This window comes from Stylophora pistillata, chromosome 3 (assembly GCF_964205215.1).
Source record: "Stylophora pistillata chromosome 3, jaStyPist1.2, whole genome shotgun sequence".
In the NCBI taxonomy this organism is placed as follows: Eukaryota; Metazoa; Cnidaria; class Anthozoa; order Scleractinia; family Pocilloporidae; genus Stylophora; species Stylophora pistillata.
This window is the reverse complement of record NC_142521.1, coordinates 40317688-40330363: the sequence shown is the minus strand read 5'-3', so window position 1 is coordinate 40330363 and position 12676 is coordinate 40317688. Positions and strand designations below refer to the sequence as shown.

The window sequence follows — 12676 nt, the reverse complement described above, 5'->3', positions numbered from 1 at the left end:
AAGGTAATTGCTGAAACTTACCCCACAAATGCCAAGTCTTGTTGTAGGCTCCTTTCCGCATTTACGTCAAGGAGATTGAGTAAAGTTTTGACGAGGGATCCATCAGTGCTGGTGCCACTTCTTTTGGTAGCATTTCTCAATAGCGATGAATAGCAAGACTGCATGATTTGCGAAGATTTTTCAATGTCGTCGAATACGTCGATGATAGATTTTACGTTCACCTCTTGGAGAAAGTTAATCGAACATTCTTCCAGTACCGCCTGCATTTCCTGGTCTTCTTGTAGCGAATATGTTTCACAGATCTTTCTCTCTATTTCTAAGATTCGTAAAATTTTTTCTTGTGGCCTTGGTTTTGAGTAAAGGCCTTGAAATTGAAACATCGATTTCAACAAGGAATTGCAGATGTCGCGCTTTTCGTCCTTCTTCCAGGTACGCCAAGTTTCATAGAACTCTTTAGAATTCAAGATGACCATAAGGGCCGAGAAGACATCGCCATTCCTTTTTTGTGCCAGAGAGCGAACGAGATGTCGGAAACCGTTAGAGGAACAAATGTTCTTGTCAGTGGCATAGCTCTTCAGCATGGCAACCTTTTCGCTGTCCAGTCTGTCTTCTTTTATCTGTACAGTCAAGGCCTCTACAAACCGGTCGGCTAGTCTACCTCGCATTTCTGCTGGTGTCATTTTCCAGTAATTACGTTGGAGGAGGTCAGTTTTCTCTCTAGTAATTTGGGGAGAGATTAATTTACAAAACCTTCGCGAGAATTTCTCACAGAAGGTATTTGCGACTTCTGGTAAGTTGCTTGATAATTGAAGATAAAAATGCCATAGACAGTAAATGAAATCACAGTGTTCTATCACATATTCACATATCTTCGTGCAGTTGTTCTTGGGCAAGTTTAGGACGAGAAGCCCGATTAGCTGGTTGAAGTCCTCTTCTGAGTATGACGCGGGAGGTAGATTCATGGCATTACGAAGTAACAAATCAACTTCAAACAAATTGGCAAAGTAGCTGAGGAACGATAACCATCCTTTCCTAGAACTAGCATGAACAAGGAGTTTGGCAATTGATTTAATCATCTCCACGTTGTACGGGGGGATGTACTGGTAATGGGAATTAAATAGGAGAACCAGTAGTTTGTCAGCAATCTTTCCTTGAATTCGATCAAAAATGCCAAATTGATCTTTCAATTTCTCTACCAATTGCCCAATTATGGAGCAAATGTAGGCCGCCTCATACCACTTTGTGCTTGTATTAGTTACTCGTTCAATCCACTTAAATAACTTGGAATAATCTGAACTGGAAATCCTCGAAAAGACCACAGGAAGATTTCGACATTCCTCGAGTATCGATAGAAAGTCAACTCCATCTTTGCCATTTCTGTACAGCATCTCAACGAAAAAAAGATAACCTTCAAAAGTTCGATTTTCAGCATGTACGTTTGATGGAAAACGGAAAATCTCGTAACGATGCGAACCAGCCACAGATTTCCGGAATGACTCTTCAGTGACCACTTCGCAGGAATTTTCTTCCTTTCTAGCCAACCAGTTAAAAACTCTTGTCAACATACTCCTCTTAAATGCAGCCATATAGCGATAACGGAAGCTCTGCTCGCCAAAACAAAAAGCTCTATTAATCCAGTGACGTTTACATCCGCTGGCAGGTGATGCTTGATCCAAATGCATCTTGTGATCATCTGCTGTGATGACCGCTACAGATTCTGCGTCAACGCTGGTGTATACTTCGAAGACTATTGAATGCTGTAGAAAGATTATAAGAAAATACATTATCAGGGTGAGGGTATTAAAAAGTGAGGAATGCAGTGATGTCAAAAAGAGTTTCAAGTCGTCACAGCAGATTGGTAATTAGTGGATAGGGGAGCTGGGAAGGTTCAAATGCTGTTGCAGTCAACAAAAGATGTCTCGATTGGTCCCATTAAGTGATCAGTGAAAAGGTCAATGAGTTCAGGATTTCCTTTTCCTTTAAAGTGTTGTGTCAATTCTGTTATCCCTAAGGGGTTACGACCTGCACTGGAGCATATCCTGGTTTGAATAGCATGAGGCACCTTGATATCGCGTCAGGCTTCCTTGGAAAATGGCCAGTACCCTACTATACTCATCCTTAGAATAAAGCATTGCCTTAACTTTTTTTGTTGGTTCTACTTTGGTTTTCGCAGCCTTGCCGAAATTTGAAGCGATTTTCGTTTTCCAAGCCACAGCGGTTTTTTGTTTTGACCCCTTGTTATTCTTTCAGTGTCGAGAATCTCTTCACTGGTTGCTGTTAAGTTTGCAATATATTCGTCTATAATACTTTTTAATCTGTTCGTTGCAATGTCATAATTGTCAGTAAAGGGTACTTTCTCAGGACCGTGTTGTCTATTATATGAGGCTGATTGAACGCCGATGCCTCCGCATTTAGATCTGATGTCGTGGAAGAGAAAGAAGGAAATTGAGGGCAAACAGTTTTGAAGCTGGTCTGGTCACGGGTTCTCGTGTCTATGGCCCTTGGATCAAACTGTTTTACTTTGGGCTGGGTTCCTATATTCATTTTACCGAATCGAATCTTTCTGATCAATACTGTGTCGATTGGTTTCGCTGCCACACTTTAATTGTGCTGTACCACCCACACCGAGAGCCACGACGTGCAGGTTAATTGCTCTGGATTACTTTGGAACCCTCTCCTTCTAAAGTCCGCAATAGTAAATAGCACTCTTCCGATGCGTTTGCTTTCTCATTATCATCGAAGACTGAGGCCAGCAGGGAACGTACACGCTGCGCGTAACACACTACAGTTTATAGGTGAACTCGAGGATAACTGTGAAAGGCGTTTTCTTCATCGAGGGAAGAACATTTGCCCTCACATAAGTTTGTTTTTAAAAACCTTTACTCTGAAGTTTTTTCACGTTTTCTTCAAAGAAGAACTGATAGGATTTCAGCTTTTGGTAATGTGTTCCTTTCAACACGATGTTGCAATATTTGCGTGTGGAAACAACGAGGAAATCGTTCAAAGTGTTTGCATAACTTGATATGTGGTCACCCAAGCGTAAATTGTCGGCAAAACTTTAGAAGCAAAAAATGTCCACTTCGCTTTTACGAGAATGTGCCTTCTTGGAATGAATTAATAGTGTATGTAAGCTTAACGGATTGCCTTAAAATTTGGTCCGAGGACTTCCAAGATACCAACCTAAAAAGTCGTATGGGAGAATACCATTTCTCAAAAATGGATCTCCCGTGGTGGCCTCCAACGTTATTCATATCGGTAAAATTTTAATCGGCAAACTTGACAGATAAATTGTAAAGCAACCAATAAGAACATCGAAAAATCCCCACACGGTTTTTAGACTAACCGCTCAGGACTAAAATTGTGCAGAAGTTTTATTTGTGCGGTCAGATTTGATATGCCTGATTAATTCGCTCAAAGAAACATCGCCCATTTCAAATTGTCGCACCCCATTCGATTGACGATTAGATCAAGCTAAAACGAAATAATTCGTGCCAAATAGTGCATTTCATAACCTTTCCACTGATGTATAGTTAATGATGGTTGTGCTTCAACTGGCACGTTACAAGTATATTAAACCTAAATTGTTGAAAAGTCAGATGTGTTAATCAAGTGAGGCCAGGTATACTACGATAATTCAGTTTTCCAAGCTTTCGCCGATCTACAGCATCATCAGGGAATGTAGATGGAATCTTTGAAGTGAAGAGTATATCGGGTGAGGTGTTAAACTAGACAATAGAGGTTCAGCAGTCAGTAGGTCACTTTCACAAGGTCGTTATTCGAGATGCCTGATTTGAGGGGAAAAAAGCTCGTGATTTGTGAAAAGAGTTCAATTCTAGTTGTGATTCGTGAATTGATAGCCTCACGTGGGGCCCGTTTCTCGAAACTCCCGAAACTTTCTGGGTCTATTTCGGGTGCTGTAATTTCCTACTTATCTCAGAGAAGAAGACTTTTCCAGGAATGAAATTTTGCAACAAGTTTGCCCTTTCGTATCTTGAAATCATAGTAAAAGGTCAGCTTTTTAGAAGAAGCGGATAATTCAGCTGGGCTGTCGTTTAAGGTCGGAGTTTTTTCTTTACACTCCGGCAGCCCCTGCAATTCATAGGTGTAATTACACTTATGACTTCCGCCGGCTCGAAATAATATTGCGTTACTTCCGATTTCCTCCAAATTTGGTTTAAAATATTATACAAATCACGTACCGAGTTTGGTGGTAGAGGTTGGAATGTAACGTACACAACACTCATTTCAAATTTCAAGTTTCACCCTTGAAGAAGGCATGTCCTCCAAGCGAGCGCGTGTGAGTAATATCTCCGCCGAAACGATAGTGGAAGAGCTATTTAATGATAAAAACTTCGTTGACGGGACGAAAAGTGGATAAGAAAGCGATTTGGGCCCGTAGCTAGCAAGTTAGAGTGGAGAATCGAGGTAAGAAATCTAGTAATGCCATTGCGAAATCGTCGTCATCGACCGCGTGGTCTTGAAATTCGAAGTTGTTCGCCTCAGGCTGTCCTTTTCTGTTTGATTTCTCGCGCAGCTCTTCAAATTGATTTAAAATTGATTTACGGTACTCCAATAGACAGTAATTTACGTCGAGAATATGTTTTGTAACGATAAATGCAAAGCGATTCGAAGTGTGGCCCACAACTGTCACGGCAATAACAAATACCTCTCGGCAAAACCAAAGTTGTCACGGCAATAGCAAATTTCTCACGGCAAAACCAAAAAGCTCACGGCGAAACCAAAACGCCCACGGCGAAACCAGAAAGCCCACGGCAAAATCAAAAAGCCCACGGCAAAATCAAAATGCTCACGGCAAAACCAAAAAGCTCACGGTAAAATCAAAAAGCTCCTGGCGAAACCAAAAAGCTCACGGCGAAACCAAAAAGTCCACGGCAAATCCAAAAGCTCGCGGCAAAATCAAAAGCTCACGGCAAAACCAAAATGCTCATGTGCTCCGGCAAAACCAAACCCAGATCCGTGGGTCTCGCAGCTGGACACTAATTGTGCACGCAAAGGCTGTTGGAGGGGTGTTACAAAAACTAAGACCCTCGAAAACGAAGACCTAAGACCTAAGACCCGTCTTAGTTTTCGAGAATACGAAATCTAAGATCCCCTAAAATCGAATCCGTCGAAATATGAAGTCAAATTGTAACCAAAACAGGTCTAATCTGTCAATTTATCTCCTGTCCGATCCTTTCCACCGAGTTGTAGGTCAAATTTAACGGTAAATTTAGGGGCCTTAGTTTTCGTAATTTCGAAAACTAAGACCCCTCTTGGTTTCCGTAATTACGAAAACTGAGACCCCCACCAAACCAGTCTGTAAAATGTCTACAAAGTCGAATTATGACCGTTCAAAGACATAATCCGTAAAACAACCAAAAACTACAATCGCACGCGTGCACGTGCTAGACGATCCGCTTCTTCTAACAATTTGCAGACATATATTTTCAGCATTGTGGCTTTATAAGGACGATGAAAGCCATACACTACCAAGGTATAATTGTACACTGAAAATATGCCTTACCCCAATTGGTCTTAAATTTTGTTGTTTATCCTTTAAATCATAAAATTGGCTTTCCATTGGAGATGGATGTTTTTCTACGTGCCTCTGCGATCGAGATTGCGTTACCTAAGACAGTGCTGAATAACTTATGCACACGCGCTAGGTTTCGGCGGATTGCACGTGGACATTAAATTAAGAGCCCAAAGAAAGCTCATATTCGATAATAAATCCGGTTAGATTTCCCATGTTGCTGTAACATCATGAAGCGAAGAAATGTGACAAAAAAGCGATGAAAACACGCTTCAAAATGGCCTGAGACGCTGGTAATCAACAAAGAAAACAACAAGTCAAAAAGGTAAGTCCATTTTATTTCAAAACAAGACATTTTTCTCTCTTTTAAGGCAAACCGATAACTACGGAAGCTGAAAAGGGCAATCCAAAAATATTTTTCAAATCCCGGAAAATATTCAAATCGCAATATTTATTTTAAACTTACTGTCGAAAAGTTTGACAAATCCAAAGATATTTTGCAAATCCAAAAAAATATTTAGAAGTCCAAAAACGTTTTTTCAAAATCCGAAAATATTTTGCGAATCCAAAAAAATATTTTGAAATCCAAAAAAATGTTTTTCAAAATCCGAAAATATTTTGCGAATCCAAAAAAATATTTTGAAATCCAAAAAACTTTTTTCAAAATCCGAAAATATTTTGCAAATCCAAAAAATTATTTTGAAATCCAAAAAAATTTTGGGTTAAATGGGGACACTAAGAACTGTAGTACGATCGAATCAGGGCGCGTGGCGCAAGCTGAAAACAATCAAGACAACTTAACGATCGAGACAGTGAAAAAAATAGCTGTACATCTACAAAGGCGAACGATTCAAAAGAGACGCAATCCCTGATGTGCGTACTCATTTTGACCAAACTGAGACATTTCAGTATACTTACTATAGTTCCTGTCACCCACAAGGAATTAAAGAAGACTTCATAAAAGGCGAGACCCTTAGACTTCTAAGAACAAACTCCTCTCAAACAATATTTGAGGAGAAAATTACAAATGAAGCGCATTTGCTAAAGAGAGGCTACCGAGAATACCTCATTAGCACAACCCTCTCAGAAGTTAATTAAAAAACAGGAAATTAGCTCTTCAGCAGAAACAAAAGACGAACGAACGAATCTTGCCCTTAGTGTTACACAATACCAACCATCAGTGCCAAACCTAAAGCAAATTCTCATGAGACACTGGCATTTACTAGAAACACAACCACTACTCAACGAAATATACAAAAATCCGTTTCTCGTATCTTACAAAAGAGGACGGTCGCCCAAAGACATACTCAATGGGGCCAAACTTTGAATAGGCTACTCTAAACACGCGCTGGGGAGTCGTGTAGGCCTGTCAACCCCATTTTACAACAATTTCTCGTCTAACAATTTCTCGTCTAACTATTTCCCGAACAGTGTGTTCTGAATGAAAGTGGTTTCTTCTTTGCAACCCATAGTGACGTAGCCTTCTCTTCAAAGTCCTCACGTTCATTGAAATCCCATGGTATTCTGCCAGAAAGTGAACAATGGTTTCGTAACGAAATCCCTTATTAAAGTAATGTTCTATAGCCAATCTTTCGTCTCCCGAGGTGGACAACACACTTTCCTCTTCACGCCATTTTAGTGTTCCACAACAACGGCAGAATGTTTCATTGTTCCCACATTCTTTTCCACATTTATGACAGAACATGTTCTATCCTCGTTCCTTCGCCATTTTGTATGCGGGATGATGCGGGATATGGCAAGAAAACGCCGGTGTAACGCTGGGTGACTGCTGGCGCAAATAGCACGTGACAAAATATTTTTTTGGATTCGCAAAATATTTTCGGATTTTGAAAAAATTTTTTTGGATTTCAAAATATTTTTTTGGATTCGCAAAATATTTTCGGATTTTGAAAAAATTTTTTGGATTTCAAAATATTTTTTTGGATTCGCAAAATATTTTCGGATTTTGAAAAAAATTTTTTGGATTTCTAAAAATTTTTTTGGATTTGCAAAATATCTTTGGATTTGTCAAACTTTTCGACAGTGAGTTCAAAATAAATATTTCGATTTGAAATATTTTTCGGGATTTGAAAAATATTTTTGGATTGTCCCTTTTCGGCTTCCGTAGGTAACATCCCATACAAACCTTTATAATTATAAAACGTCGCACAACACTGTAAGAATCACGTCCGCTTTTCTAGTAGTGAGCTTGGGCTGCCTGTGGGTGGGGGTCTTAGTTTTCGTAATTATGAAAACTAAGAGGGGTCTTAGTTTTCGAAATTACGAAAACTAAGACCCTTAATTTTACCGTTAAATTTGACCTAGAACTCGGTGGAAAGGATCAGACAGGAGATAATTTGACAGATTAGACCTGTTTTGGTTACAATTTGACTTTATATTTCTACGGATTCGATTTTAGGGGGTCTTAGTTTTCGTAATCTCGAAAAACAAGACGGGTCTTTGGTCTTAGGTCTTCGTTTTCGAGGTCTTAGTTTTCGTAACACCCCTCCAACAGCCTTTGCGCGCACAATAGGGACCTTAAGAAACCACGACGACGACGCCAAGGAAGACTTCCATGAAAAAATGAATTTCTACTCTTAGTTAGAATTTCAAAAATGGCTGCAGGAGCTTACTGTCTCATACAGCGCCACAGCTCAACTTCAGCATGACGTATAAAGTAGCCGTTGAGTTCCAAATGGAAGTTAAGATAATTTGCCGTCGCGGTTTCGGTTCACAGACAACGCAAATTTTGGCGATTTCACGTTGTTGTTTTGCATAGGACGGCTAAGAAATGTACAAACTTTCAAAGCGCACGTGCTGAGCTATTGTTCTGCCAATTAGATCTCTTGTTTTTCTACGTCCTCGTTTCCGTCGCCGTCGTGGTTTCTTAAGGTCCCTATTTAGTGTCCAGTTGCGGGACCCACGGATCTGGTTTTGGTTTTGCCGTGAGCACGTGAGCATTTTGGTTTTGCCCCGAGCTTTCGATTTTGCCGTGAGCTTTTGGTTTTGCCATGAGCTTTTTGGTTTTGCCATGAGCTTTTTGGTTTTGCCGTGAGCATTTTGATTTTGCCCTGGGCTTTTTGGTTTCGCCGTGAGCTTTTGGTTTTGCCATGAGCTTTTTGGTTTTGCCGTGAGCTTTTTGGTTTTGCCGTGAGCTTTTTGGTTTTGCCGTGAGCATTTTGATTTTAACGTGGGCTTTTTGGTTTTGCCGTGAGGAATTTGCTTTTGCCGTGACAATTTAGGTTTTGGCTAGAGGTATTTGTTATTGCCGTAACAGTTGTAGGCCACCGTAGTAATCGATACCTCATTCGATCGGCTGCTACCATGGAATTGCATCTTTTGAATTTTTGAAATTATTTTCGAATGATGTGGGCGCAAATAAAAATTCGTTAAAAAAAAATCAATATTAAATAATTAACAACTATTCACAGGAGTGGAGGTGGTTAGTGGTGGATATTTACCGAGCCGCGAAGCGGCGAGGTAAATATCCACCGCTAACCACCGACACTGAGGTGAATAGTTGTTTTAGTATATACTAAATTTGAGTGATTTCTTCGATTGTCACGGATGCAAACCAGGGCGCCATTTTTTCCCGAGTGGCTCGGTGGTAAATAGCAAACGATATTCGGAGTTTGACTAGCCAATCAGAGCGCGCCTTCAACGCTATCCACTGTTTTAGTATATACTAATTAACAACTATTCACCGAAGTGGAGGTGGTTAGTGGTGGATATTTACCGAGCCGCGAAGCGGTGAGGTAAATATCCACCGCTAACCACCGACACTGAGGTGAATAGTTGTTTTAGTATATACTAAAACAGTGAGATAATATACACCACCGTCGTTAATTTGAGTGATTTCTTCGCTTGTCACGGATGTAAACCGGGGCGCCATTTTTTCCCGAGTTGCTCGGAGGTAAATAGCAAAGGATATTCGGAGTTTGACTAGCCAATCAGAGCGCGCCTTCAACGCTATCCACTGTTTTAGTATATACTAATCTGCCATATCCTGTGTGAATGAGGATAAGTGACTTTTGTCGCGAGTTTTGTATTATTATTGCTTATTTTGTGTTTTAAATTTATTTTTTCAGGAAAGTCGTTGGTTTCAATTATAAAATTATATATTCCTGAGAAGCTCGTTTTGTACACTTTAAAATTACATACTGTAGGTGTTATTACTGTAAATATTTGTTGAGGTATTAAATAAAAACTGAATGTCAACAATACAGTAGTTGCGTTTTGTCGCCAGTCGGTTACCAACGCCGTGTGGGAGTTAAAGGAATCGTCAGTAAGACTAAATATGATAGTGGCCAGATACAAGAAATGAATACCGAACTTCCATGAGTATCAATGTTGATCGCTTTCAAAACACAAGCAAAATGCCATGCCATAAGTCTGGTGGGTGCTTTAAAATGCAATTGGTTTCCCTATTAAACCCTAATTAGTAACTTGACTTCGAATAAGAAGAAATAACTTACCTGACTTGAGGAACGAGCTTGTGGGTCCTCGCTACCCTCATAAATTACAACTTCACGTATGTCCCCCTCAGTAAAGTGACTGCCACCAGAACCTCCCCCAATGAGAACATTGGTACGACCATAGTCCATAGGATGATTGCCACCTGGGACATGCTGCAATTTTGAAGATAATAGCTTAATATGTTAGTGAGTCTTAATTGTATTCTTTTTTCAAAGATATTAGCACGATCTAAATATCAACCTACAAGAAAGCAAGACTGAGACAAAGAATGCCCTGAAATAATCAGTAAAGCTTTAACCCCGTCTACATTCAAACACTGTGGGTTACTCGGACTCACAGGATCATCACGTCAAGGACCACACAGGGGGGGGGGGCTAGGGGGACTAGGGGAAGGGGGGGCTAGCTCCCAACCAAATTTTTAGAAAAGAGAACTTTTCCTGTTAAGCATGCCCCTATACCTTGCTTGGTCAGCTGAAGCTTATGCGTTCGTCTTAAGCCTCCCCCTCCCCCCTACTCAAATATTTTCTGCACGGGCCCTACAACACAAAATAGGCTAATTTATCACTCTAGAGAATGAACAGTTCCATAGCATTACGTCAGAATACTTAAGCACAGTTGTATCCTCTTTTCGTTGAACGCGACGAAGTCTTCCAGAAATTTCTGGAAACTCCTTGTTTACAAGCACTCTCTATAACACTTGTGTTATGTTCGTATTAGCCTAGATGTAGAAGTCAATTAGCCAACCATTTTATGGCTTACTTAAAAATTTAAATTGTGGATTACACTACCCATGAACGAGTTGTTTTTGAGGCCGTCGACACACATGGCGATTTAATATGTCGTTGGCCGCCATCAGCGAGAATAACGAGGTGTGCCCGGTGCAGCGATTGCGACTTTCGCAAATCGCCGTGATCAACGTTTAATATCGCCGATATCTGGCATGTCAGATGGAGACGACTTTCGCTGCGATTAAAATCGCCAAGTAACCGGTTCACAAGGATTGGTGAGTGAAATTTGTGGTCTTTGAAAAATTTACGAGTGCTTATTACATCACGCTACACTCGAAATCATGTTGTCACTTGTTAATTATTTACAGGAAAAAGCATCACACAAAGTCTAGACAGACGAAATATTGACAGGGCGCATTGTTTGTGATTTGTACCCGTGTTACAACTTTGCTCTCGTGTTAGCATATTTTATGTACTTCATGTATCACCATGTATATTATTATTGATGCCATAGTATACTTGAAAAATAATAATGACATCAACCTTACAGCTATCAAACTAGATGTTAACATCCTATTGCCACAAGTAACAACCTCTCAAGTTTTAACACTGTCTAACTAAAAAACACTGCCGATAAACCGGACCTTATTTCATATTGGGCGTGGAAAAAATGTGCTGGCATTTTAACTCCTGTTGCAAAACCTTATGGAACCGCTCTCTATTAATGGAAACTTGGTCTCGGCTCAGGGAGGAAGCAAATATTAACCCGTAGCCAAAGAGAGTGTATCAGACAGCTGATGTGAGAGGGATAAATGTAACGTCTTATTGGTAAGGGCCTTCGAAAGAGTAATTTATAATACAGTACTTAAAGTGCACCTAAACCCCCAATTTTTTTTTCACTTAACGAAATAAGCGTAATTTTTGGAGTATTTCTGTGTAAAAATTTTTTCATTTGCTCAAATCTTCAATTTTCTGTGCCCAGGCAAAATACGGAAAATCGGCCGCCATCTTGGCTCACGACCGAGTTTAAAGAGAAATGGTTCTAGCGGGTAATGTGACGTCAAATCGAGAACACGAAAGTCTGCATTTCACACATTTTCACTTGTTTGAGAAGGTTGTCGTCGATATTGTCCGAAATATGCCGACTAGGTGTGTTGTATGAGGAATGTATGAAGCGCGATACCCTCTTGCAAATTTCGCACGTTGCTACATCCTCCTACAACACACTTAGTCGGCATATTTCGGACAATATCGACGACAACCTTCCCAAACAAGTGAAAACGTGTGAAATGCAGACTTTTGTGTTCTCGATTTGACGTCACATTACCCGCTAAAACCTTTCCTCTTTAAACTCGGTCGTGAGCCAAGATGGCGGCCGATTATCCGTATTTTGACTGGGCACAGAAAATTGATGATTTGAGCAAATAAAAAAGATTTTGTACAGAAATACTCCAAAAAATACGCTTATTTCGTTAAGCGAAAAAAAAAATTTGGGTTTTGGTGCACTTTAAACAAGAAGGATCTTGAAGCCTGCTTGTGTCCTAAACATTTGCATATAGCTCGGGCGCAGGCGGTGCGCGCACTCTGATTGCATTGCATCGTGGTCGCGTTATTTTCAACATGGCGGTAAAAGCGGTAGAAATGGGTAGAGTTTTAATTTGACTGAATATTCCGTAAAGGTTAGGCCATATCTTTTTTCTTTCACTATAAGTAAATATAATTTGATATATCCTGAACGTGTAGAAGTATTTTTCGTGCGTATTTGTCTCAAGGACAAACGCAAGCACTGTATTTCAGCATGTAATTTGACACCGGTTTTTGAGCAGGTCAAATTTGTTGTACGTCGTAGTTTGAAGCCTTTCAAAGATTTGTATAGCCACTTTGATCCTTCTTCAATAGCTCTGACCAAACACGCTCAAACGCGCTCCAACGGCACAAA

General features: G+C 40.2%; 1 protein-coding gene and 1 pseudogene across 3 annotated transcripts in view; both read right to left on the bottom strand.

The window, feature by feature from the left end:
- LOC111339738 (E3 ubiquitin-protein ligase rnf213-alpha) overlaps positions 1–12676 on the bottom strand; it is a 49210-nt gene that overhangs the window by 16437 nt on the left and 20097 nt on the right. For all 3 annotated transcript variants that reach the window (XM_088753978.1, XM_022946457.2, XM_088753979.1), the window contains 2 exons: positions 10009–10161; positions 22–1757 (listed from right to left, as the gene is read on the bottom strand). In XM_088753978.1, coding sequence (XP_088610104.1) covers positions 22–1757; positions 10009–10161 — 1889 coding nt within the window. The remainder of the gene's footprint in view (positions 1–21; positions 1758–10008; positions 10162–12676) is intronic.
- On the bottom strand, positions 1997–3251 carry LOC148736089 (uncharacterized; annotated as a pseudogene).